We start from the raw sequence: 27,738 nt of genomic DNA, 5'->3' as shown, positions 1-27,738 counted from the left end.
TGTGCACTGTCATTTATTAAGCAGGAAATGATTCTAGGGTCATATTGGACCTATAAGGTGTTCTGGTTAAAGTTGTGGATGTGACTATATCACAAATATGAAAATTGTAAGTGAAAATGTTTATATAAATAGCCATAGAAATAATAGGGTTAGGGTTATATTTTTATTGAAATCTTAATCATTTTTTCTAAATATTTGCTTATTAGCATTATATCATTGTCATTAGACATCATTATCAACAGTTATAATTCAAGTCATTAGTTAATACAATTCAAATAACATCTGGACATAAGAATATCTTTAAAATAACTTTACAAAATACATTAAAATATTAATGATAATATAATTAAAATTGGCCTTAAATCAATCTGGAAATGCACTGCAGCCAAAGCCACACCTTTGACCATGTTCTGTTTCAAATCTGAAGACGATGTCAGACTCACTGCCCCCCATTTAGTAAGAAAAAATAATGCATTTATTTGCATGTTTTTAGCAGCAGGGTTACTATGCCCTTAAGGCTGGGGGTACCACGAATTTTGGACAGTCTCTGCATGAGGGCGCCCTCATTATGATTGCAACGAAACAGACTAGTAAATGCAACCTCGGTGGCTCATATAGCAGCGTTTGGAATAAAAATGTATTAAATATTTCTTCTCTCTATAGAAATGTCAAGTAAACATATTTAAAAAGCAATCAATATTTCTCCAAATATGCACGCCTTTGAACCAAAAGTTCTTAAGGGATGTTGTTTTGTGAAGTGCTTTCATGACAACCATGCATGAGATTTTTCACAATGACTGCGACTGAGGGTCATATTTAATTTGACATGTATGGACTCCGGTTTTCATTTTCAGATCTTGTGACACAAATTAAGACATTACTGTCACTATAAGATTTTTATTTGAGTCTTAAGACCTTTCTAATGATGTATTGTTTCTGTTAAGTTCAAATTTTTTACATTAAGCCAGATTACAATCGCGAAGCCGTCCATGATCTTTGGCTTGTAAGTTTCTTGTAAGTGTTTTCGTGTTAAAATTGCATGCAAAGCTGTTTTGGAATAATGAACAGATGTGAAAAGCAAAAAAAAATAATTGATATTGCAGATGCCAAAGAAACCATCCTTTCCTGTCCAGAAGATCTATGGCACATAACAGATTTACAGTTTCTTTTTTGATACACAGTATTTTTTACCATAAAATCAATATGTACAGATGGTACTATAAAAAAATACAATAAATACTCAAAACCACAAATCTTATTTAATTTATACTGACATACTAATTATTAAACTTTCCATGTTGATATGGTATAGCTTGAGATGCCAGTAGGACAAGCAGGTTTGGGTAATGGATGGATGAAGACTTGTTACTCTATCTGTCTCTGTCTGCCAACCAAATAGCAGAAGTTGTCAGAACACATTTAAAACATGCAATCAGACAAAAGGGTCTGTGTTCCTTTAATTTTATATATGCAACGAAAAAAGTAAAAAGGTGCCATGTGTCTTAAAACCAGATGTTTCAGTCCAATGTCCAACGTATTGTAGTGACAATTTGCTAGAGCAAATGTTTTTGGATTTAAGTCCATAATTTAAATATTAGTTAAGACATTGAGCTGTGTTCCTCTTCTACCCAGGTCTTTTGTAGATTGTTTCTACATTTCCCTCTTTCATTGCAGCATATCTAGCCGCTGTGAACAAGTAGTCGCTCAATCTGTGAAACCAAAAACAATGGAATCAAAATGAATGATCTTTGAATAATAAAAAAAAAATGCTATAGTGACGAACAATAGGTGAGAAATAATAGACGAATACCTGTTAAGATATTTGGCAACTTCAGGATCTGCCTCTCCAGAACGGACAACAGGGGCCACACTGAAATCAAAAACAAGGTTTACAAACGTCATTTGAAACTGAGAAACTTTTGTGTATATTTTGAATGAATTAGTAACGTGTGTCATACTGACCAGCGTTCTGCCCGTCGACAAACCGCTCTGGCCACATGTAAAGCTGCGCTGCTTTTACCTCCTGACTAAAAAATAAACAGCAGGTAAACCCATTTTTTATTTCCAAATATTAAATCAGTATTACATATCATGTCAGCCAAAGGTTGACACCTGGAAAAATTACAATCAAAAATTTTTACTAAATTATACATACAGGTAGTATGAAGTTTGTGAGTGGAGGCAGCTCTTCTGTAAATGAATCAATCCATCTCTCCAATTCAGTCACAGGCTGGGAGCTGAACTTTGTTTTAGCTGTTTAAAATGGGACCATTATAATAAGGCTCATGCAACTCTCTATCCAATGCAATAATTGAAAACTTGCTTACTGATGTGACTGTCTCTGGCTGATGATAGAGGAGTAGCAATGTTTGATCCCACATCCTGTAGGACACATTGAATCTGTACAAAAAAGAGATTCAATTAAAATTGCCGTAGATCAAGTCAGATAGCTAATAAAAGAGTGACGAACCTTATCCAACTGATCTGTAAATGAATGACCTTTGTCGATACAAAATTCTCTTGCCAACCTGAAAGGGGAAAACAGTTTTAGCAGTTTTAATAGAAAAGGTAACGTGCTTCGTAGACTATGCTTATTGTTGGCTTTTGAGATAAAATGTTAAAGGTGGGGTGCATGAGCTCTGAAAGCCAATGTTGACATTTGAAATTCACCTAAACAAACACGCCCCTACCCCATTAGAATCTGGACCTTTTTTTGATAGACCCACCCCACACATACGCAACCCAGGCAGCGATGTCGGTTAGTAGACATTCCCTTACCGCTGATTGGCTACAAGTGTGTTTTGGTACTTGGCCCGACTCCCTTTTCCAAAAATCATGCACCACGCCTTTAAATGCTCTCTTATTTTTAAGTCGTTTTAGATTGTAGCATCTGCTAAATTAATAAATATGCTGGAAACCTAATTAAAAAATCAACAAACACACTAAACACAGCATTTTAGAGTCCACATTATGCAAATGTCAATTACCCTATTACAGATGATAATTCGTCTGTTGTTCCCAAAGCATCAAATATTTGATCCTCCTTTGGTCTCCTCTCACCTGTGAAAGTACTGGAAAAGCCTAAACAGGTTAAGACAATGAAAAGGCAAAATTTACAAAAATTAGACACTTTCAGTTTTTTCTATTGCAAATCTAGCAATATCACTAATCATATTGTATAAGAAGGGATTACAGCACACAAGTGTAAGATTTGAAACAACCTTTATCTCCAGTTTTTGTGTATATTTTCGGTGCTCTTCTGTCTTCCTCTGATGTGTGGACGTGCCTTGCAAAGGTGAGAGAACATCAGCATACAAGGTATCCTAACATGGCTACATTAGCATTTAAGCTACACGGGACATTGGGTTATTTCTCAACGCTTTTAAGTGTTTACCTTCTTTGATCGTAAAACACAGACTGGATCTGATTTATTTTCACGCATGTAACGTTGGCCAAACGAATGACACGGTGAAGACTCGTGGATCTTGACACAAACGATGCCATTCCAAACGCGTTTCTGTGTTTATTATTTACAAATTGACCTTTTTGACCACTTTTGCTACCGGTAGTCGACCGGTCCGGGGCATGCTCATCACGCAACCGATGACGCGAGGGTGGTGCGCATTCCGATTGGTGTGCTGAGAGTGCGTTCCTTTGAGAGATTTGTTCTGATTGGATATTCGGGAGACAGCGATGTGACAGCTTGAACTTGATTGGTCTAAGAAGAGCCTTCACGTGTGAACAGAAATCTCTTCAGTGAAGGGAACAACAGTCAGTTTTGGACAGTTTTTGGAGTGTTGAGGTGTTTAAAGACTATTTTTTCGTCTGTGTTATTTTTAAGATGATACATTATTTTAAAACTTTTCAGGAAATGTAAGCTGAATTTGCCGTTGCGGATGAATGAACCTAAATATAAGTTTGGGATATACACTAGAACTAAGTTAGCGACTTTTTATCTTAAATATTTGTCGTGCAAATATTTTGGTAAATCTTTAAATTCATAATGCATACGAGGGAATGCTTGGTTTCAGCACCGGGTAAAGCGATTCTGCACGGCGAGCATGCTGTGGTGCACGGAAAGGTAGGTAATATAAAAGATGTACATATTTAGTCAGTCAAGTTTCAAGCTTTATTTGTCACGTAATCATACACAGTATGTTATAGTGTAAACTCCTGCAGTTCAGGTAGAAGTCGAGCATTGTGTTAGCAAAACAAATGTCATTGGTTCGATCCCTGAAATGTTTAACTTTTTTTAATCAATTGTAAGTTGCGTTGGATAAAAGCATCTTCCAAGTAATCATAAATGTAAGAAATGCAAAAAGCGTGACAGTAAGGAAACTAAGATATAAGAAATTGCATAATTTGAGGAATTTACAACAAAAATAAAAGTCTGTCAGTCAGTGGGTGATATAATTCATATAATTCATTGCAATCACAATTCACTGTTTAGTAAAAAAGCGTGTTCATATATATATATATATATATATATATATATATATATATATATATATATATATATATATATATATATATATATATATATATATATATATATTACAATTAAACACACCCAGTTTTGCACTTTTACAGGTTGCTCTGGCTGTAAGTTTAAACCTGCGCACATACCTGCGCCTGCAGTCAACATCAGCTGCTAAAGTCTGCATCAATCTTCCCAATATTGACACCTTTCTGTCCTGGAAAATAACTTCATTACAGCCTCTTCTGACTGGATGTGAAGGTAAGAACAGTTTATGATACGATGTGATGTTTTTGATAAAATGTTCTAAGTTCTAAAAGTAATAGTCCACTCTTTTTTTTCTTTTTTCAAGTTATATGAGTTTGTAGTGACATGAGGTAATAATGGTTTATAAATGTTAATGCATTTCATTGGCTCTGTAATTGCAGTCTGCAAAATCTAATTAAATCAAAAGTAATGCATTGTTAGAGAATATGTTTGTTTGTTTGTTCATTGTTCCATCAGCACAAGGTGACCTGAAGCAGGAACTTGATGCAGATTTTTTGAAGAGGCTTCGTGCATTCACCGGCATTTCAGATGATTCCACGGACACAAGAAGCATGGCTGTTTTGGCATTCCTGTATATGTACCTGTCTGTTTTTGCTGAGGCAGAGTATGAACACCATAAACTCAATGCATCATTTATTATAACGCCATATACAGTATGCACATGTTGCATAAGTATATTGTTTTAATGGGGCCTTTGATTTGCCATTCATTCAGGTCTCTGGCCAGTATCACAGTGTCTGTTTGGTCAGAGTTGCCCACAGGAGCTGGGTTGGGTTCAAGTGCCGCCTATAATGTTTGCCTGGCTGCTGCCCTGCTCTCTGCCAAAGGGATCATATCCTCTCCTCTCACAACCCAACAGGAGTCAGCTAGGTAACAAAGCTGAAATTGAAAGTAATTAGTGTGTATTTATTAAAGATGTATTTTTTCTATTTAAATATGTGACCCTGGATCACAAAACTACTCATATGGTTCAATGACATTTTTTTAAAGATTTATACATCATCTTAAAGCTGAATAAATAAGATTTCTATTGATGTATGGTTTGAGAGAGAGAGAGAGAGGGAGAGAGAGAGAGAAAATTTACAAAATATCTTAATGGGACATGATCTTTACTTAATATCCTGATGATTTTGGGTGGGGGGAATATGCTAATTGTAAAAGTTAAACATTAGATTTTTACTGTTTTGGAATCCATTCCGCTGATCAATGGGTCTGGGGCTACCACTTTTAGCACAGCTTAGCACAATCCATTGAATCTGATTAGTCCATTAGCATCTCGTACAAAATAACCAAAAAGTTTCAATATTTTTCCTATTTAAAACTTGACTCTTCTATTCTGGCGTAATAATCGAGGACTTTGCTGCCGTAACATGGCTGCAGAAAGCGCAATGATATTGCGCACTGCCTAATAGTTCCCTTGGTAACTTTCAATAGCAGGGGACTATTTTTGGGAACTTGTAGGGCTATACCTTACACCGGGCGCAATGCAGCGCAATGCGCGACGCAAGTGTCTTTTGCTAGTTTCCCCCCTGCGCAAGTATCATTTTCACGTTTAGCGCCACATTGTTTAAATAGCAAATGCATTTGCGCCCCCTTTTGTGCCCATGGGCGTTCTGGTCTGAAAACGAGGTGTGTTCAGGCGCATTGTTGGCGCGTTGATATTTTGAGGCAACTAAAATAGACTACGCCATTGACAACAAAAACCTGGTCTAAAAACCTGGCCTATATGTTTTTTGTTATTTAAAGATGGCATTAGTAATATGTGCCTATAAACGGGACGACAATGCGGGTTTGCTTATCACGTACATGAATGCGCAGCAGCACAAAAATGCTTTTAAATATGAAAGATTAAAGGATTGAATGTAAACAATTATTATTGAATCTCTTGGACATAAATGAGGACCGATTATGAGACGTTAGAAGGCGTAAAGAGCTGCTTGACCTGCAGCCTGGTAAGTAAATAAACTTTGCTTTAAACAAATGCATATGTTTTTTTTTTTTTTAAATGCTACCTCACGGATTTATTGTACATGATGACTCTGTACCTGTGGATATGGTGAGATGAGAAACATTTTTAAGTAATGGTTTAAAAAGTGCTGAAACGTGCTTAAAGCCGTTTGTAAATTCTTTATCTCCTGTTTGTTACAAATAAAGTATTTTTACAGTACAAAGCTTTTCTTACATACTTGTAAATAATTTTTTGATGATATTGGATAGCCATATATTTACAGCAGTTAAACGCCTGCTTTTTTACTTCCATGACTAAAAGAAAACGGGTTTTAAAGGTTTTAATAAAAAAATAACAATTTCAATACAAGTGAAAAACAACAAAATTATTTAACATTAATCTTAAACTGGGGATCTTCTTCCTCCGCTTAGTTTTTCAGTCTACAAAGTCCGTCATCTAAATAGGGATTAGACATAGCCCCAGCGCAACTGGCTTTTAAAGGGGATGAGAGCTGAGACTCTCATTGGTTTATTGCACGTTACCCCCAAAATACTCCCATTACTCATTAAAAAAAAGAGCCAACCCTTTTCGACCATGCGCTCGGCGCACAAACCATTTTTCACGTCGTTAAATTAGCAAAAGTGGATTCTGACTTGTGCTCTTTAGACAATGCGCTTAGCTCGCTAAAATAGGTCCCGTAATGTTAAAAGTGGTCCAGCCAGACCCAGAGATCAGCTGAATGGATTCCAAAATGGTAAAAATCAAATGTTCAACTCTATGGGAGCTTGAAAAAGGGCATATTTTCAAAAAAAGTGGAGTGTCCCTTTAAGTAATAAAACATTTGAGTTAGGTCCTTGGTTTTAATCTGCCTGTATTTTATCCTCTTGTGACCTGTATTGAGGTAAATATTTTTTTTCTTGTGTCTGTGTTTTAGGTGGAGTACAGAAGAGATGGAGCTGATTAACAGGTGGGCGTTTATGGGCGAGAAGATTATCCATGGTAACCCTTCAGGTGTTGATAATGCTGTTGGCACATGGGGTGAGACTCTTACCCTCTGACTCCTGTCAAATGCAGTCATTACTGGACTTTATTTGATTTGGGTGCAATTATTGTTTTATATGACTTCCTCGTTTCCATAACAGGTTGCTTTTTGAGGTACCACGAGGGTAATATAACGCCACTAAACAGGTAAACAACCCCAAAATGTAAATAAATCCATATCCATCTATAATCATCCTATAAAATAATTCTATATGCGTCATGTTTTCTACATAAAATCATCTTGGATATGTAAAGAACACTGTGAAAAAATATATTTTTAAAATTGACTGAGTAAGATCATATCAAAGATTAAAATGTAAGTTTTATTTGTTTATTATTTAATGTGTGTATCCTGGGTTTATTTAAAAAAAAATTGAAAACCCCAGAATTTTGTTAAGTGTTTTTGTGCTCTGATTGTTGGATTTGCTTGCTTCCCAGGGTCCCTGTTCTGAGAATCCTTCTGACTAACACCAAAGTACCACGCAGTACCAAAGTGCTTGTTTCTGGAGTTAAGGACAAAATTAACAAGGTAGTAATGGCTTCCCCCCTTCATTTTTTTTTATTCCGGTTCCCTTCAATTAGCATAATGGCTGGTGTGTGTGTGAGGGAGGAACACTCTAGGGGCCCGGTGCTGAGTGCCTTTTATAAGAGCTCCGAATGAAACACTCTGGTGACGTTCCGGTGCCCCGTTACCCTGACAACCCGCTGCTGGCGTATCCTGATTGGTAAAGGGGAATTCTGTGATGATAAGGGAAAAAAAGCAAAGAGTCAGGACAGGCTTCAAAGGACCGTACTGCACTCTGTCCATTTGTAATGTTTCTTGGACATGAAAGCTTTTTTGCCATCAGCTTTTTTTAACCTGTTCATGGTTGTGACATCATATTCATAACATTTCAAGTCATTTTGGCAGCTTACCAAACTCTTTCATTTTAAATTAGCAATAAACAATACTGTTTTCTATTGCCATGTGGCCTCTTTAGAGCCTGAAGCAGGTATTTTAGTCACAGTTGCATGGGTACATCCTGTTTGACTTTAAAATAAGTACAATAATTATCTTTTAATGTGGCATGCTTTATAAGCCAATCATTTTTCTTGGTGAGTAATTATGAATAATTATGTTTTCTCTGCAAACTGTTATTTGCACTTTAAAGTCATTATGTCTTTGCACAGTTTCCTTCTGTTATGAAGCCGGTGTTGGAGTCTGTGGATGCTGTGTCCCGCACCTGTGAACAGATTTTAACAGAGATGTCTACACATGGACCTTCAAGTGAGCACTACGACATACTAGAGGTACAATCACATTTAAATTACATTTTACATTTACTTTTTTTATTAGTATGTGTGTTCCCTGGGATCGAAACCATGACCTTTGGCGCTGTTTATACAATGCTATACTGAAGGAGACCTGTTCCTATAAAATCCGATAGCAATTTGCATTTCTTCAAGTAATGTTTTAACTAAAAATGAAAACTGCTGTAGACGTGTAAGTAAGCTATATATTTTATAACATTTTACATGCCGTTTTGTTGTCCTAGCCGTGGACCTGTGGTACTCATAGGGGAAATCTAAGTTTGAATTTGGCTCACTGGCTCATAAGATGATAAGTGGATAAATAAGTGTTTTTAGTCCCATTCTTGTGTGTTGGTCATCAGGAGCTGATTGATATAAACCAGCATCATCTTAACGTAATGGGCGTGGGTCACTCATCTCTGGACACACTGTGTAGGATCACTTTGGCCAGGGGTCTGCACAGTAAACTGACAGGGGCAGGAGGTGGAGGCTGTGGAATCACTCTGCTACGACCAGGTACCTTCACATATACTGATCATTACGCATGTAATGATTTAAAAAAAATTGAAGAGTGAGATCATTTTCTGTGCAAACCAACACAAATTAATGAATATGTAGAGCTGGGAAAAAAACGCTTTGATTCTAAATCGCCATCACTTGCTTTCAGATGGAGCGGCATTTACTACACAGAGCTGAATTTCACAGAGAAGATCGCAAAACCGCATTCATAATCGTGGGAAATCGCCTCTGACAATTGTATGTGATTTTGCCTAGCTTCTCAGTGAAATACGACTCTGTGTACTAAATGCCGCTCCGTCTGAAAGCAGGTTATGATGATTTGCTACTAATCACCGAACCGGCTTTACTGATAAGAAACGCACGAGATTTGCGATGTTGTTGTTTTTTTGCCCAGGTCTATGATTATGTCAATATTTGATGCTATGCACTTGCAAAGGTTTTTTCATTGGTTTTGGTGTATCGCTGTGTAGTGTCAAAGGTTTACTGACCCAAGTAAAATAAGCCCCTAACCAAGCCTTCTGTAATAATTTGATTCTTTGACAGTCCTTCAATGTCAGTCTAATGCTGCGTTAAGACCAGCTACGGTAGAGCTGCCAAGCGTGAGTGATTTCAATGTTAAGTCAATGTTAAGATTTGTTGACGCGCGTCTGGAGGTCTCGCGGCACGAATGAGGCGTGTAGCGCAGCGCGGTAGACGCGATTCCGCCTCATTCGCGCGTCTAGCTCAAACGCGGCTGGTGTGAACCCATGGTTACACCCCCTACCCCTTACCCTCTACCGCGTCTAGTTTGCCGCTTGAACATTTTGAGCATGAAAGCTGCACGTGAAATTCTAGTCTTCTGCGACTCCGCTAACTTTCTGTAATCACGTCACTACTAGAGCAAGCTCCTGATTGTTTAACGCGGGGCATTTTTCCGCCAAAGTTCACATTTTTCAACTCGCGCGTATGCTGCGGTAACGCTCAATTCGTGCCATTCGCGTGAACTAGAATGGGCGAATGAGGCGGAATCACCTCATTTGCGCCGCAAAACCTCAAGACGCGCGTCAACGCGTCTTCACATTGACTTACATTGAAATCACTTGCGCTTGACGCCTCTACCGTGGCTGGTCTGAATGTAGCATTAGAAAATGTTGGTACGTGTAAATATCATGGTATTTTGTTGGACAAGAAAAGAGTTTACATTCCTACCACTAGATAGCATTCTTCTTATCTCTGAACTTAAAGGGACACTCCAATTTTCTGAAAATAGTCTTATTTTTCTCCCCTAGAGTTAAACATTAGATTTTTACCATTTTGGAATCCATTCAGCCGATCTCCAGGTCTAGTGGTACCACTTTTAGCGTAACTTAGCATAATCCATTGAATCTGATTAGACCATTAGCATCACACTAAAAAAATAACCAAAGAGTTTTAATATTTTTTTCCTATTTAAAACTTGACTCGTCTGTAGTTACATGGTGTACTAAGATCGAAAGAAAATTAAAAGTAGTGATTTTTCTAGTCTGATATGGCTAGGAACTATACTTTCATTCCCGCGTAATAATCAGACCTTTGCTGCCGTACCATGGACTATTTTCGGGCGCTGCATAATATCATTGCGATCCGGAGATCAGCTGAATGGATTCTAAAACCATAAGAATCAAGTGTTTAACTCTAGAGGAGCTGAATGGATTCTAAAACCATAAGAATCAAGTGTTTAACTCTAGAGGAGCTGGAAAATGAGCCTATTTTCAAATTATTCCCCTTTAAACAGTGACAAAAAGAACTAACATAGGGTCACCCCACAAATTTTTGGAATATGGTGGTGTTTTCTCAATGACAGCTTTCCTAAAATTATATCCTATTATATTCCTAAAAGAGTAAATATCCCCAAATATCACCCCGCTTTATATCAGCGCAATGTAGCGCAATATTCCGCATATCAACCCACGTATACGCACGTAACGCACCATATTGCGAGATTCTTGCTGATACACAGCCTTACTAAGGGACTACCACTATTTTATTGCCCGCCTGTAAAAAAGGTTAAGTACAGGTAATAGCATCTCTCCTTAACAAGCTTGTTATTTTGTATGTGGTACATACATTATGCATGATTAAAATTTGCATATATCCACAAAGTTCAATGCATAGGATAAGAAGGATTGAAAATCCTAAGCAAGCACCATTAACATTAACATGATTTTTTGTAATTTTACCAATCTTTGCTATTTTTGTATTCACATGGACCCCTAGAGCATACGTCTTAAGTGTGCAACCTGTCGCTAATCAGTCTGATTTCTACACATTGTTTAAAACATTTCGGGTTGCACCTGCAGAGCGTCATACTGTTCGGCACCACAAGTTTTCGTGAGGTGAATCTGACCTGTCACTCTTGTCTGACGAAAGCTAACAATGTGACACCGCGACTGTCAGACTGGGCCAGACTCTTTGTTTATGCCCCAAGCCAATAACGCATTGAATATTAATCTGGATCTTAGAACTGAATCTCAGTTACAGCCTCGGATAATGAGAAGACGCAAAGCAGAAGGAACTCAAAGCTTAAATATTGTCATTTTTAAGGCACGCATTGTTAAAGCTGCATTAAGATTTCAGAAGTTTCCTCTGTCTGTGAAACACAAACAGGATTGGGCTTGCTTATCTTTCTAGTCTTTCATAACTGGGCATTAAATAGCTTTTACACTTGACACATCAGGGGATCTTTTTTAGAGTAGAATTACACCCATTTTCATTCTCTTAAACCTCAAGAGAGGTGTTATTAACCACCTGGTGATTCTCATAATGATTCTTAGAGGGTTTGGCAGACTTTCAGACTACCTCCTGCATGTGGTCAGTGGTCCAACAAATGGGACCCTTTTTCTGCTTTCAGCACGTTGAGCTGTTGGTGGTCATGTGGGTGATACACTTACAGACAGATTCAATTCCACTCTTACTTTAACTGTTAACTCACAGAGCTTTTGTTTGATTGTACGTTATCCCTTTTTATACCAAAAGCTAAATATATTTTAACTTTCATTTTACAGAAACAGATGCTTCAGTGATCCAGAGCACCGCTGAGGAGCTGCAAGCCTGCGGCTTTGACTGCTGGGAGACCAGTATCGGAGCTCCAGGCGTACAGCAGCATTCATCTGATTCGCTCAAACAGGACATACTAAGGGTACTTAACAGCTACTGAGACTCAAAGAAAATACATCCCCATGAACATGAGCACAGGTGCCCATTACTGCTGTTACTCTGGATCAGATGAGATTTTAGGAAGCTCATTTGGTATTCCTGGTTTGACACAACGTCAATTCAGATTGCACCGTAATAGTTTCTTTCTTCTCGGATGGAAATGAGTTCAAATTAGACAGATATCATCACTGAAATATACATATTGGTTATTTAATTTTTTAATGCGTTCTATGGCATTAGAAATCTTTAGGAGTATTTTTGATCTTTGTAAACCTTTGCCTCCACTACATTTTGGGGAAAACATGGTTTTACTTATTATTTTGAAGTAAGGAAATAAATAACCACCCACCAATAAGCAAGAACAGAAAAAATTACTTTATCTGGGTTTTCACAGGCATGGTCACATTTGTGTACTTTGTCCACGACTGAATGTTATTTTCGCATATCAAATTCAATGAAGTTCTTTATTGCCAGTAGAGGGCAGCAGAGTGTAGCAGATGAAACAAATGCTATCAAGCTTCCACACAATATATATATATATATGTACAAAAAACAAATTAGTCTATAAAATAATATTGAATACATTTTCCTCTTGTACAAAAGCCATGTTGTACAAACTGAATTTTTTTTAATTGTCTATGTGTGTATTGTTAGTAAATGTAATACGAGCATCTCATTTGTCAAGCGCAATGACAAGTAGTAGTTTCTGACCAGAACAACTACAGTTGGCAGTATTTTGGCAGAAGAGCACTATTGTATTATTGTCACTAAATCCATTTGAGCTCCTTTGCCTTTGTTTAAATATTTTACAGCAGAACAGTTTTGAATCCAAAGTTTGGACGTGGGGATCCATTTGGCTGTCGACCAGAAGCAGTTCAAGTTGATCTGTGAAGTGCAGTGATGTAATAAACGCCTGCACTTAGCACGGAGCAAATTTCCTCGCAGTCCCTAAAGAGGGGTGTAATTTTAGAGGGGTGGAAGTCATTGAAATATACTTTTGTGCAACAAACATCCTTATTCTGCAAAACAGTTCACACCACTATCGGTTTAGGTCTTTTGCATGTAGTTTATTAAAAATAGAGATGTTTAACTCAAAATGGCTTCAAAGAAGCTACAAAAGAGACACTCTAAAAAACACTGGGTTATTTTCAACACAGCATTGGGTCAAAAAAGGACATTGACTTGTCTGTCCCATGGTTGGGTCAAATATAAACATTTTCTGGGGTAATTTCAACCATCTGCCGGGCTTGTCCCTTTTTGATTCATTCCCAGCATTTTTTAGAATGTAAACGTAACCAATGTCTATCACATATACTACAGATTGATATTTTAAAGTTTGATTCGTTTTCTTTTTCTCACTGACATTTGGATACTATAGCAGAATAAATGTAACAAATAAAAATAACTAGCTAGGTTAGCTGAATAACTTAAAAGTTTATTATTTTCAGTTCATACTGCTTTAATTTTCTTGACAAGCAGAAGAGCCTCTTTTTACAGTTTGTTCATGTGACGTTTGCAAAAAGTCTATTGCATTATTGAAAATGTGAAGGCAGCTTTATTTTTAAATTGCAGTCTGTCTTAAGGGTGAAGTGTGCCGTTTTTTTAATGGTAAAAGTTTTTAAGCATAATAAGCAGAGATAATACAGTATATACAAGATATGATTTCCTGAGAAGCTTTAATGTCTTTGCCGCTTTTATAACTTTATAAATTATAATTTGTCTAAGGACTTCTCAAACTAGGGGGCGCTAGATGGTGCCAGGGGGCCCGAGTTTTTTGACATTTTATGAAATACATTCATTTATCATAAATTCTGTGTTAATAAACCTCAGAATAATACGGTTACTAAGCAACAACACTACGTTGAATCATTTTATATGTTTTGGGTAATTCACATTCTTAAGTTTAAGATTGTTTTATGTCATGAATGGGGTTTTTTTTTGGGGGGGGGGGGGTTGAAGGGATGCATGCTGAATGTTTAGTTACCACTGGATTAGTCAATGGCGTGAGTTTAGGGCAACTGAGGAAGTATATTTGTGGACACTTAGAGGTAGTTTCCTAAGGCTTATCCTAATCCCAGACTAAAATGCATGTTTGAGCTGCCTTATAAACATCTTGCATTGACATACATATCTTAACGTAGATCAGTGTTTCCAATAATATTTTTCCAATATAATATTTTTTGGAATTGATATTATAATATAGTTATTCCAATATAATTCAGCAAGTTCATTAAACTTAATTTTAAGTTAATTTAACTTGAAATAATTTGTAATATCAATTGCTCTGTTCATCATATCCAGTTAATTAACGGAGTTCAGTGTTTTCATTTTTAAATAATTTATAATTATATTAGTTATATTAATTATATTAGTTATATTAGTGTATATTTACTTTTAGTAATAGTATAACAGAAAATTAAATGCACTTGATTCTCAACAGAAACACACACTAAATGCATTTTTGATTTGCATTGTCAGTACTGTAGAGAGAAATGTGCTGAACAGTGTTCATGCAGTTAAACACTGATCACCTGAACGGTGACGTCACAAAATAATAATTTACGATAAAACATAAAAAATCTATGACTTTTTATTAACAAATATTTAAGTAGTTAAAGTTTTTATCAGTTCTTATTCTGTGAAAAAGCATGAAAAGTCAAAATATTCAGGCACAAAGGATTATGGGTATTCCTTGCAACATGTACTAATAATTTTAAGTTCATTTCACTTGAATGTTTTAGTTTAACCTCCTAAGACATCAAATTTTTTTGTTGTTTGCACCATAATACTTAATTCTGTGTAACGGGAAAATTACACTGCTTTATGCTTAACGAAAAATAGGCTATACCTGTATGCTTTTCTTCCTAATCCCAAAATAGCTGGAAGTAATCTGAAAAAAAGACAAATCAAAGCTCAGGTCTTAGGAGGTTAATGAGTTTATATGCTTAAAAGTAAAAAAATGTAAGTGTTAGTCCAAAACTCAAAATATTAAGTGATAATTACGTCATTGTTTAAGTAAAAATAATATCTAGGTTATCAGTGTACGTTATTTTGCAATTCTGTTTTTTGATAATAATAATGCACACATTACTTGGTTAAAATAGTAAGATGTGCAAAATACCACCTGAAACTGCTAGTATGTTCACATCTTTAATTGGTGAAGACTGAAATAAATCGCATAGTGGTCTGTGAAATCCATGCTAAAGTCTCATAATCGTATTATGAGATAGGACCATCAAAGTTTAATTTCATGCATTGATTTCACTTTAATTTCAATCTTTGACATGACCTTACTTAGTCAATATTAAACACATCAAGGGTATTTTTCACAGAATGTTCTTGTCATTATGTCGGATGATTTTATGTAGAAATCAGTAAATCATTAAAAAAATGACGAGTTGTGTTTTTTACAGGCAGGGTCAGAAATGTGCACTAGAAATACAGACTGCATAGAAGTCTGAGGCTTTGTATGCTTATTGATGATGGCAGGTGGCATTTATTTATGAGCTGGCCACCTACCTATAAATAAACAGATTGATTATTGCTTTTTCCTGATTCCATCAGCTCTAAAGGGTAAACATGAGTCGCATCATCTTCCTTTCTGATTTTAGCTACCGCCATTATCCGCTTTAGCCAGATCCAATTTGGATCTCCATCCTCTGACAGATTGAGGAATCGCCTTTCAATCTCTGATCTGCCATAATGAAAAGAAAGAGGGTACTGCCTGTGAATGCGGTAACCGGATTAGCGGAGGGAGAAGAGGGCAGAATCAAACGTTTGCGAGAGAACAGATGAATGAGTAAAGCTGGCTTTAACCAGAGGAGGGGCCCAGGATCCTGCGTCCCGGCTCTTGCCCCCGCAAACAAATCCCGTCGACCTGCTGCTAGTCAAGCACCCGCGTGTTTGTGCTGACAAACAATTTTTCAAAAATGGCTCGCCGAATCGTTATTGACTTTTCCGCCGTCTTTCAAACACGAGAGTGCAGGCAATGAGTTAAACACTATTGGCAGTTTTGAAGTCTGTCCAACAAACTGGCAGTGGTTGTTGAAGAGAAAAGGTCAGTTTGTGGGGGAAATCTGGAATGATAGATTTTTTCCTGCTTCCCTCTTTCAGTTGTTTTTATTCATTTCCAAAAATGTCAGAAGGCTTTTGTGGGGTCCTGAATGGCCGGGCTGCCTCTTCTGAACCTTGACCCTTTGTGTGGCGTCCTCCGTTCAGTCAAATCCATGTCGTCACCCCCTCGTAACCCCAGCTTGAATTTAATTACCACTGAGCTCTTCAATTTAAATGCTTTGATGAAGAGGAATGAGGATGAGGAGGGGCGAGCTGTACCTCTCCGTCTCTCCTCCCTGCGAGGCACAGATGGTATTTTTTATCAATGTCACAGGCAGCTTCTTTTTGCACTGCTGAATAGATTGTAAGGATGCCCTGATGATAACAGGCAGCCATGAAACGGGGTCAAGGATGGAATGAAAAGGCAACGCTATTGAAATCTAATAAATAAACAAGCATTCAGGCCTTAAATTCTGTTTGTCTCTTGCATGTTGGTTTGCATAGAGGAGTGTCAGTCTAAATGATTTCTCCTGGTCTGCATACATTCGCTTAATCCAAGTTCAAGAGCCATAGTTTAAGCAATGGATAAATGTGAGGACGTTTCACATTTTTCCTCTTTTTCTGTGTGTTGTTGTTACTCATTCTCTGCAGGGATGTGACATTGTGCATGATAGATATGAACTCTGCAAACAGAGTTGTAAACAGATCATAACAGAAGTGCATGATGGCAGAGCGGGGCTTTCGGAGAGAGTCGTGAAGATAAAAATTGATGTCTGACCCACCGTGAGTGTCTGTGTTTCAAATATCTCCACAGCAAGTATGCTGTTTGTTTTTCATACTGAGGTCTGGAAAACCATGGACACTTTGAATGACCATGGGCTGGCCAAGAGGCCATATGACTGACACGTAAAGCAACTAATCACTTTCGATTGTGCCGTGACAATTTAAAGGGATAGTTCGGCCAAAAACGATATTAAACCCATGATTTACTCACCCCCAAGCTGTCCGAGTTGCATATGTCCATCGTTTTTCAGACAAACACATTTTCGGGTATTTTAGAACATGTTTTAGATCTTTCAGTTGATTAAATGTAATGTTACGGGGTCCACCCATAGTCCACGACCTTCAAGTCCCAAAAAAGTGCTTCCATCCTTCACAAAATAAACCAAACGGCTCCAGGATGATAAACAAAGGTCTTCTGAGGGTAATCCGCGCGGTGTTGTTGTAGAAATATCCATATTTAAAACTTTATTAACGAAAATAAATACCTTCCGGTAGCGCCACCATCTTAGACTCCTCTGTATTCAGGAGAGAGTATTAGCGTAGTGTACGCACTTTTCATAGTGACGTATGACAAATTCGGAGGGCGGGGGCACAGAGCAGCAGCAGAGTAGCCTCCGTAGGCTGCGTAAGCTCTCATCCTGAATGTGGACGCGACTAAGATGCCGACGCTACCGGAAGGTAGTTATTTTAGTTTATAAAGTTTTAAATATGGATATTTCTACAACAACACCGCGCGGATTACCCTCAGAAGACCTTTGTTTATCATCCTGGAGCTGTTTGGATTTAATTTGTGAAGGATGGACGCACTTTTTTTGGACTTGAAGGTTGTGGACTATGGGTGGACCCCGTAACATTACATTTAATCAACTGAAAGATCTAAAACATTTTCTAAAATACCCGAAAATGTGTTTGTCTGAAAAACGTGGACATATGCAACTCGGACAGCTTGGGGGTGAGTAAATCATGGGTTTAATATCATTTTTGGCCGAACTATCCCTTTAAGGGAGGTGGAAATGTCTTCACAGTAACAGGCAAGTGTGTCTCTAAAGTTTATAACAACAGTGGAAAACAAGTTATAATATCTCTTTTAGATTCCACTAATTGCTTCTAGCAAAACTCTTGAACGTCTTTTAAAGACTTTATGTCGTTAACCTTGCATACTTACAGCGTTTATTTTTGATGAAGCATTGTCACCGATAACAATCATTTTCTTCTATGATCACGTGACTTTGTGTTGTTTCCAGAAGGATTGTTAAAGAAAGCAACACACATGTCTCCGGGAAATCCTGTGTAATAAACCAATCAAAGGACAGCTTTGAATCTGCTGAAGTTAGGGCTGGACAGTAATTTAATATCAATATATTTTGCTGTATATTTTTTTTCAATAACACTGATATGGTTTCTACACACATTTCCAATATTCCACGCTCCCGTGGCGTCTTTCATAGCTGAGCAACCGCTAGCCGCACTCTCCGGAATGGTGAGGAAAATGGAATGCCTGATCGGATTTAAATCGCTCATCTGTACCTCGCATCAAATCATATCATTGTCACCATGCGATCAATTAATCTGGTTGAGACTTTGCCTAGAGAGAAGCTGTCACTCAGATGTACAAGAATGAGGTGCAGGGTTAGTTTGCATCATGTCATAGCTTCCAATTGTGACACCATATAGAGATGGTTAATGGGAGATGTAGTTGCAGATGAGAAAATAGGCTTAAGCCATCAGGTGATGAAAAGAGGAAAGATGAGCAACGTGCAATAGATAAAAGTATACAGCTATGACATATTATATACATATAACATACATACTATGTAAGGAATAATCGACAAGCCATTAAATTATAAGAAAATAATCCATACTTAAGGTGAATTGGGTTAATTACTCCTCTTATACCACAGTTACCACAAACATTGCTCTGGTGCCTATTTTAAGGCATTTGACAGGTTAGGCGTGCAGTTTACAGAAAATAATCAACACCTATGGAACATTTCTCAGCCAATAAGAATACAGCATTCAACAGGCTCGTGGTATAATAATGTAATATGTTATGAGCTATTATAAAACGGTTACATGTAGTTCCAATCCTTGATTCTAATTGGTCAATAGGTGTTCTTTATTCACGATAAAACACTGCTATGACCGCTTCACCCAACGGTTCTGTTTATCACTGCGCCCTTAGAATCCATACGTATCGGTTTGTTGTTTTTATTTGAGCTTTCATGCATATTACACATTGGAACACATTTTTGTTCATGGTCAGGGACTATTTTTTCTAGCGGAAGGAATGCTTTTTATTGATTTAACTTCATGAAAGTTGCACTAATATTTTTTTTACTTTAATATTGTGTGGTAACCGTTTTATAAAAGCAATAAGGTACTTGAGGCAAGCGCTGTATCGTGAATAAGTAATGGCTGAAGGGCGTTGTAAGGCACGACGCGTTACTTACAAATAGAGGTTTAATATGAATTTTTCTGTCCAACTATCTTATGTAACATTAAATGGCCTACTACCATTAAAAAAATTTAGGGTCACTTTTACTTAGGCTATTTATATATTTTTTTCACATACTATAATAGCAAATTGATCAAATTATAGAACTATTAATAATAAAGGTGAGCCCTTAAAGTGGTATGTTTATTTGACAGTGGGTTACATTTAATTTTGTATGAATGCTTAATACAAATTAAAGGTGAACATTAATTTATTTATACAATGTCTTTATATATATATATATATATATATATATATATATATATATATATATATATATATATAATAATTATTATATATATATAAAATGTATACTAAATGTAACCCACTGTCAAATAAACATAAGACTTTAAGGGCTCACCTTTATTATTAATAGTTCTATAATTTGATCAATTTGCTATTATAGTAATAAGTGAAAAATGTTAATAAATAGCCTAAGTAAAAGTGATATATATATATTGTTTTATAGGAGTAGGCTTCATAGACTTGGCAAATTAATTTGTTCAGAAGTTTGTTGGTACAGACATTTTTTGCAGTTTATCCCAAAGCTTTTTGAAAATGTTAACATTTTTTTGAAATTTTGGCCATATCGAGCCCTAGCTGAAGTGTTTCCAGTTAAATGTGCCGTTTGCATCAGATGTCACGTCTGAATCTGAGACTACTCAAATAAATCTTTGGTGTTCCCAGAGTACGTATGTGAAGCTCACAATACCATGTAGATAATTTATTGTAACATGTTAAAATTGCACTTTCTATGTGTGAGCAAAAATGTGCCGTTTTTGAGTGCGTCCTTTTAAATGCAAATAAGCTGATCTCTGCACTAAATGGTTGGATAGTGCGGATTAAGGGGTGGCATTACCCCCTTCTGACGTCACAAGGGGAGCAAAATTTCAATGACCTATTTTTCTCATGCTTGCAGAGAAAGCTAAGTTACTGGCTTGTTTTTTTTTCAGGTTGATACAAGCACCCGGGACCCAATTATTGCACTTAAACACAGAAAAAGTCAGATTTTCATGATATGTCCCCCTGGGACTCTGATTGGTTTATGGCATGTTACACCCAAAACACACCCATGACTCATTAAGAGAACGGGTACAACCCTTTTGGACCATGCGATTGGCACGCCAACCATTTTTTCCGTCGTTAAATTAGCAAAAGTGGATTTGGACATGCTTTAAGTGCACATGCACCATGCACTTCAGACCGTGTGCTCATTAAAATAGGGCCCTATAAGTGTACAAAGAACCTTTTGTGCAACAGAAATTTCTTCAGATTTGTGCAACCATACAGCCAAACAATCTTCAGTATACTCTATCATTTCAAACTGCGGTGATGCTTCTGGTCCAAATCCTGGTGCTGTTCCAACTGGAGTGAAAGATTTTTGTCTTGCCCACCCGTGACCCCTCTCCCCTTCCTTCAAGAGCTCGTGGCCCTGCAGCTGAGCAGGGCTCTCTTCTCCGCTCCTCTTGAGAAGATGCTGCACGGGGTCGGGGTCAAGGTGGTGTAAAATAAGAGCGTGTGTGGGAGTTTGTGTGCCTTTCAGACTGGAGAAAGGCATTCCCTTCTGCCTGGCCCTGGTGAAAAGTGAGAGCAGAGGTCAGGCGACCCCATTAAGAGTGTCGGCTGCGGAAGAATCCTGCACATGTCGAGAGGCTGAGACGCGCGCGCATGTGCGTGTGTGGGAGAGAGAGGAAGACTTTGCGTGAGCGATGAATCAATGAGCAGACTGAAGCTTATATGTTCTTCGGGTTGATGAATTCACTTAAGATCCTGTTTTGATTAATGAGGGCATTTGATCTGATATAACTCAATGCATTGCAGAAGCTTATCAGTTTAGTGATAAATATTACTATAAAAAATAATATTTCATATGTATGTGTGTATAATTTTGGCATGGACACAAAACTCTTGCTTAATTTTCAAAGAATCTACTTAGATGAAGGGCACCTTTATTTATTTAAACACACATGCGCAAAAAAGAAGGTCCACAAAATATCAGTATATTTTACCCTCCATTAGCCTAGCGGCTCACACTTATTGCAATGTCAAAGCGAATTTACCGAGCTTTCATAACTTTACTGTGAATGACGGCTGATTGCATGGTGGATTTTCAGGTGTCTGAATGCAGCCTTTGTGAAAGGACTGGACATGGTTGCATGTCGAAAATTAATTAGCGTTCAGTTAATTCCTTCATCCGACATTTCCCTCAATTCTTTCTCTCCTTTTTAAAATGCAGATGTTCGATTGATAAGAGACCGTCCTCTGCCCACGGAGATAAGTGTAATTTAATCCAATGCAAATGCGATTGCCTAACCGCTTAATGGAGAATATAACATCCCACTTTGATTTCAGCTGCATTTAAATAAAAATTGAAACAAGCAGTTGGCATCCATGCGAGTTCAAACCGAAACTCAACCAATTTGATCTGCATTTGAATACATTAATATTAAACAGCTACAAAACCAAGTAAGCTAAGCTACCTTTCTACATAGGCAGCAACATTCAAAGATAGCAAATAAACTTTTATGAGGTGGCTGATTGGAAACATTGTACGTAGGAGAGAAGCTTTATTGTCATTACAGCCATATACATCTTGTACATAATGAAACAAACAATGTTCCTGGAATGTAAGACAACAGGACAGTGCTACATAAAAAAGATACAACAGACAAAACAATGAACTGTACAAAACGTAAGACAAGAGTACATACCTATCATGGGTGATATAATTAAAGGTACATTTAGTGTCCAAGTCATTATTTTTTTCAAATCCTTATATTTTTTATCGGATGTATCACGATTAATCACATTTAATCTAGAGCAGAATAAAAGTTTTTGTGTAAACTGTGTATAATAACTTTGTATAGATAAATGCACACACATGCATGCATATATTTAAAGGTGACATAGAATGATTGAACGGGGTATTTATTCTTGTTCTGTGATGTGACATGTAGACAGCAACATTTTGGTTGGGGCTGTAATGCAGAAGCTTCCTAAAAACCTCTCTCAGAAATAGGGCTGGGACAACGCGTCGACGTAATCGACAACGTCGACGCAAAAAATACGTCGACGCAAAATATGCGCGTCGATTCGTCAGACCCAAAAAGGCGGCGCAGTAGTAGCAACGCAATTGGCTTCAGTCCACGCCGGTTTCACACAGTAAGGGTGAGCAGTGCCTGCGGCCGCGCGGCGCGTGGTTTTTTCAGCGCCCATGTTAACAAGCATGCACCCCGCCGCATGAGCAGCGCGAGCTCGCGGCTCGAAACGGATATAAACGGAGGTCGGAGCCAGCTGCAAATACTTGGGCGGCTCTGTAGCAACAGTGCTGCAATCGTTTCTGCTTGGTTCTGCTGCGCTGCTCACGCTCAATTAAAGTGAAAGTGCTTTGTTTATGGTTTAAATGCTCGTGGATTTACGCGAAAAAGTGTCATTTTACCATAAAATCATGAATGTGATGCCAAGTGTTTTAAACAGTCATTTGAGCAATTTAACAGAAAGCAATGAAATATGTCACTGTTGCCAGAAGACTGCGCTTTCATTCACTCTCTGTCCAGCAGTAAATGAGTCCTCATCTATCTTAACAAACTTAAGAGAAAGAGATTTAATAATATATGTGCTTCTTAAAATAATTGTGTTTATATCTGTCATTAAATGGACAGAAAAACAATGTGGATTAAACAAATCTAGTTATAAAAATTACACAGACCATCAAAAGGCACATTGAAGAGGTTTTGCTCATAAATGCATGTAAAATAAAGTAATTTGAACTTGAGATTTTTATACGGTTACTTAACTGCACAGTATGTACAGGACAAATGCTTTTTTGAATGCTACCTCTGTCTAAGAATGCATTATTTTGCACTTGTATAGTCTTTTTTTATTTTAAAATTTTAAGAGCAATAAAGATATATTGAAATGTTTACATTCAGATATGTAAATCAACATGTATAACTTGCTATTAGTTAATTAATGGGGAGATAATCGAGAATCGAGTCGAATCGAAGTCGAATCGGACTGACAAAATGAATCGTTAGATTAATCGATGCATCGAAAAAATAATCGCTAGATTAATCGTTAAAAAAATAATCGTTTATCCCAGCCCTACTCAGAAAGCTATATTAGGGTGGGGGATTTTAAAACGCGTGGTTTGGCACCTATTTAGCGTCCCTTCGGCCTTAACTGGCAACCTCAATATGAAATGCTAGCACTTGATGCTGATTGGCTGCCTTTGCTGCCACTCAAAAGAATGTACATTTTGCCGTCTTCAGAACACGGACAGACCAAAATTTACAGACTCGCCATTTCACCTTGAACTTCGCAAACACTGCTGCAATTTACTTCCTGTTGGAGGCGAGAGGCCGGATGTATGCAAATTGTTTTCAAGGGGAGGGAATTGAATGAGAGTTGGGGGGAGTGAGATGCTTTTATGTAACCGTTGTTCAGATTGGGCCATTTTCTGGCGGACATTTCTAAAGGAGGATTTTCTATGAAACAGAGATGTTCAGAATGTCTACCACTTTTCATATATTCATGAATGCGAGTAAAGTACCATTATTCAACTAAGACAAGGTAAAAACTTATTATCATTCTCTGTCCCCTTTAAAGCTCTCGTTCTTTCTGTGTTTTTGAAGCTTTGATTGTGTTTATAGTGGGCAATATAACATGTGTTCATGTTTCACGTGTAAAAAAATCTCTGTAACTTATCTGTATAGTGCTGTTTTCACTGTCCTCAAAACAGGCTGATGTCTTCCTTGTTCTGTGAAGTCCCTCCTTCAGAAATACGTAACGAGTTCTGATTGTGTAGTTTGTTTAGTGTGCTGTGATTCGATTGCAGCTTAGCTTAGCAGAGCCGTTTGAGCCAAATCTGGGGCACGTTCAATCTCACACCGGTGCACAACGTTTTGCTACGGTTTCCGGGTTGAACGACATGTTTCCTTGAAACGGTGTGCAACGGAACGCAACAGGTTTTAGAAGCGTTTTCTCTTGTTTGGTGGGTGTGTCAGAAATGTCAGCCCAATCAGCGGCAAGATGTATAAAACCACGCGATAGTAAAGAGACAGCTCTCTCAATGGGTTCAAGTTGGAATGTTGTCTTTCATTCTGGACGGCAAGGTCAGTGACTGTAACATCGAGGGTATTTTTCAGTATTAAACACACATTTATAACGATTTCATTAGGCTTCAGAAACATTTAAAAAAGAACACAAAGCATGGCCTCTCAGCTACCGTAGTTGCAACTCTTGCGTCATCACAACAGGGTGTTCAATGCATCACCGTTTCAGTTTAATAAACGTTGTGCAACGTTTTGTCGGGGCTGAACGCAGCCCTGGTGACTGATGTATTGCTGTGGGCGGAGTTTAGTCAACAAACTGTTTTACAGACGTCATTAAAGCAGGAAGTAGAGGGCTGTAGTCCAAACCGGCCATTTGTTGTAGGCTTTTAAAGAGGAATTCTGTTAAAGAAAATATATCGCCTTGCAGTGAACTTTGAGCTTAATCATTTTACAGGTATTATTTATGCTTCCACAGCAACATAACACACTAACTAGGGTTTAAAAAATGGGATCAGGAAGAACGTGACCTTTAAGAAATGTTTACATCTGTATAAATTTGTGTATATATATATATATATATATATATATATATATATATATATATATATATATATATATATATATATATATATATATATATATATATATATATATATATAATTCTGATTGGCTGAGAAATGTTCCGTTGGTATGCATTAGTGCTGCACAATTAATCGCATCGCAATCGCGATGTCAGCCTGTGTGATTATATGACAGCAAAATGTTGCAATTATATTAAATAAATAAATGTGTGGACTTGTTAACACAAACTTTCTGATAACAGTTGATGATTTTCTTTGCTGTTTTTAAAAAAAAAAGAAAAACAAACAAAAACGGCAGTGCACGTGTGGCATGCACGTGTGTGGCATGCGTCGTCAATGGTGTGTGCGCACCGCAGAAATACCAGAGCGAAGATGGATGTAGAGGAGATTGACAGTGATCTGGTAGCTAAAAAAAAACACTACATCTGTTGTATGGCGGTATTTTGGATTTAGGATTACTGCCACTGAGCAGTTGGTACATCACGTGGCAATACGAAAACATTTCTAGTTTTACAAATACACATTTTAGCATTATCACTAAACTGTGTGTGGATTTTCCTTAAAACCCATCAAGTTGACTCATGATACCATTAATTATAATCGCAACCTCACACCGCAATATTAGCATCAATAACCGCAATGGGAAAAATTACCCAAATCGTGCAGCCCTAGTATGCATTAATTTCTGGTAACCGCACACCTAACTTGTCAAACGTCTTAAAAATAGGCACCAGAGCGATGTTTGTGGTAACCGTGGTATAAGAGGATTAATTGACTCTGAATTATTTGTGGTGTAAACCTTGGGTGTGCATTATTTTCTTATAATTCAATGGCCATACGTTAATCATTCCTTACATATATATATATGTAATATATATCTTAATATTATACATGCATGTGTGCATATTTATATATACATAATTATTATACACATATATGATATAAACAAAAACTTTTATTCTGCTGTAGATTAATCACAATTAATCGTTATGCATCCCTAATTTTAATAATTTGGTATATATAAATTTTTTTAATTGTCAAAAAACACTGTTTTTGCAATATATTGGAGTTTTTGCTAAATTGTTGTTTCTCCATTGTGCACATTTTTTTATTTACCATTTTATTTTTCGCAACTTGAAGAGTAATGGAAACGCAGCTACTGACTAATTCTAATAAACAGGACAATCATAATTTTAATGTATATAAGACAATATTATTTTTTAATCGTCTAAAAAACGACCTCACCCGAGCGTAAAAACTTTTTGATATAAAACTGCAATGGAAATGTTTTTTGCATTTACAGGTCACCTGACATGCGTAAATGTCACATGACCATTCTTTTAAAATAGTGTGACATGTTTAAATGCTTAAATGGAGGAAGACTGAAGAGGTGTGTTTGACTTCATGTGGCTTCACTAGAATTACACGAAACAATTTTACTGATGATGCTTTTTATTAATGTTAAACTTTCGTACAATACACGTTACAAATTGATACAAAATTGCCAGCGAAATTGTAAAGTTGTCATGCTTTCTTGTGGGAACAGGTTAAAATAAATAAAAATAAAACATTTTCATTACACTAAACTATTTTATAAATACTTTTTGTTTCATCTTTACTGATAGTCAAGGTTTCTTCTGCCACTGTGGCCATTTTGAATGTTTTAAATGTTGTCTCCTCAGACAGCTCACTTGGTTTAGCATATCAAATTATATTCTCTGTCATCGCACCATTTCATTTGCAGCAATCAGTTTCACCCGTAGAGATACATACTCATTCCGCGGCTTCATTCTCAGTGACTCGGACTGCGAGTAGGGATTTGGCCTGCGGTCACCTTGCCTTCAAATTATGTGTGCAAATGACCTGCGGTGGGGCCTGACGGTGCCAGCCCTTCTCTTTTCCCGTCTGCCCACTCGGCTGCCTGTAATTAGAGCCGTGCAGGTAGGAGTGTTCAGATTTCATCTGCTGAATTCCTGATAATATCTAATAATCTGAAAGCGTTTTCAAATTGGTCTCTTGTGCTCATGCATTATGCATAAGCCACTGATTGCTTCTTTGCATAGATTAGCAATCATTTTACAGATATGTTTTAAGAGGCAAAAACGCGCTGTGAGATCCTTCTGACGTTTATAAGGACGTGAAGGCTTTAGCTTTCGCAGTGGCTTCCATTTAGGATGCTAGTTATAGGTAATTTAGGCCTCGCTCCCTGTCTCACTCTCCTGATTTCTACCATCGTGCGCATCATCAATGAGGGAATGTCTCTAATTTCTCCTCCT

The 27,738-nt window shown here is 37.2% G+C and overlaps 2 protein-coding genes across 5 annotated transcripts; one reads left to right on the top strand and one right to left on the bottom strand.

Moving 5' to 3' along the window:
* Nucleotides 1–34: 34 nt before the first annotated feature.
* On the bottom strand, nt 35–3,558 carry mmab (metabolism of cobalamin associated B). Of its 2 annotated transcripts, XR_012336717.1 has the most exons (10): nt 3,395–3,558; nt 3,222–3,286; nt 2,988–3,081; nt 2,471–2,528; nt 2,328–2,400; nt 2,156–2,253; nt 1,963–2,027; nt 1,811–1,870; nt 398–1,709; nt 35–357 (listed from the first exon to the last, which is right to left on the bottom strand). XR_012336717.1 is itself a non-coding variant. In XM_065250762.2 (9 exons), exons 1-9 carry the CDS (start codon nt 3,502–3,504, stop codon nt 1,625–1,627), a joined length of 708 nt encoding a protein of 235 aa, XP_065106834.2. In that variant the 5' UTR covers nt 3,505–3,558; the 3' UTR covers nt 36–1,624. The 2 variants fall into 2 exon arrangements, 1 of the variants encoding a protein (XP_065106834.2); XM_065250762.2 differs by having other exon boundaries at nt 36–1,709.
* Nucleotides 3,559–3,723: 165 nt separating this feature from the next.
* Nucleotides 3,724–13,039, top strand: mvk (mevalonate kinase). Of its 3 annotated transcripts, none has more exons than XM_065250761.2 (11): nt 3,724–3,802; nt 4,032–4,081; nt 4,591–4,738; nt 4,982–5,129; nt 5,240–5,395; nt 7,408–7,511; nt 7,616–7,661; nt 7,953–8,043; nt 8,685–8,804; nt 9,167–9,320; nt 12,347–13,039. In XM_065250761.2, the coding sequence occupies exons 4-11, from the start codon at nt 5,077–5,079 to the stop codon at nt 12,496–12,498; spliced, it is 876 nt and encodes a 291-aa protein (XP_065106833.2). In that variant the 5' UTR covers nt 3,724–3,802; nt 4,032–4,081; nt 4,591–4,738; nt 4,982–5,076; the 3' UTR covers nt 12,499–13,039. The 3 variants fall into 3 exon arrangements, with proteins under 3 accessions (XP_065106833.2, XP_065106831.2, XP_065106832.2); XM_065250760.2 differs by having other exon boundaries at nt 3,742–3,873; XM_065250759.2 differs by having other exon boundaries at nt 3,725–4,081.
* The last annotated feature ends 14,699 nt before the right edge of the window (nt 13,040–27,738 follow it).

The sequence above is a fragment of the Paramisgurnus dabryanus genome, chromosome 5, assembly GCF_030506205.2.
Source record: "Paramisgurnus dabryanus chromosome 5, PD_genome_1.1, whole genome shotgun sequence".
Lineage (NCBI taxonomy): Eukaryota > Metazoa > Chordata > Actinopteri > Cypriniformes > Cobitidae > Paramisgurnus > Paramisgurnus dabryanus.
This window is presented reverse-complemented; position numbering and strand designations above follow the sequence as displayed.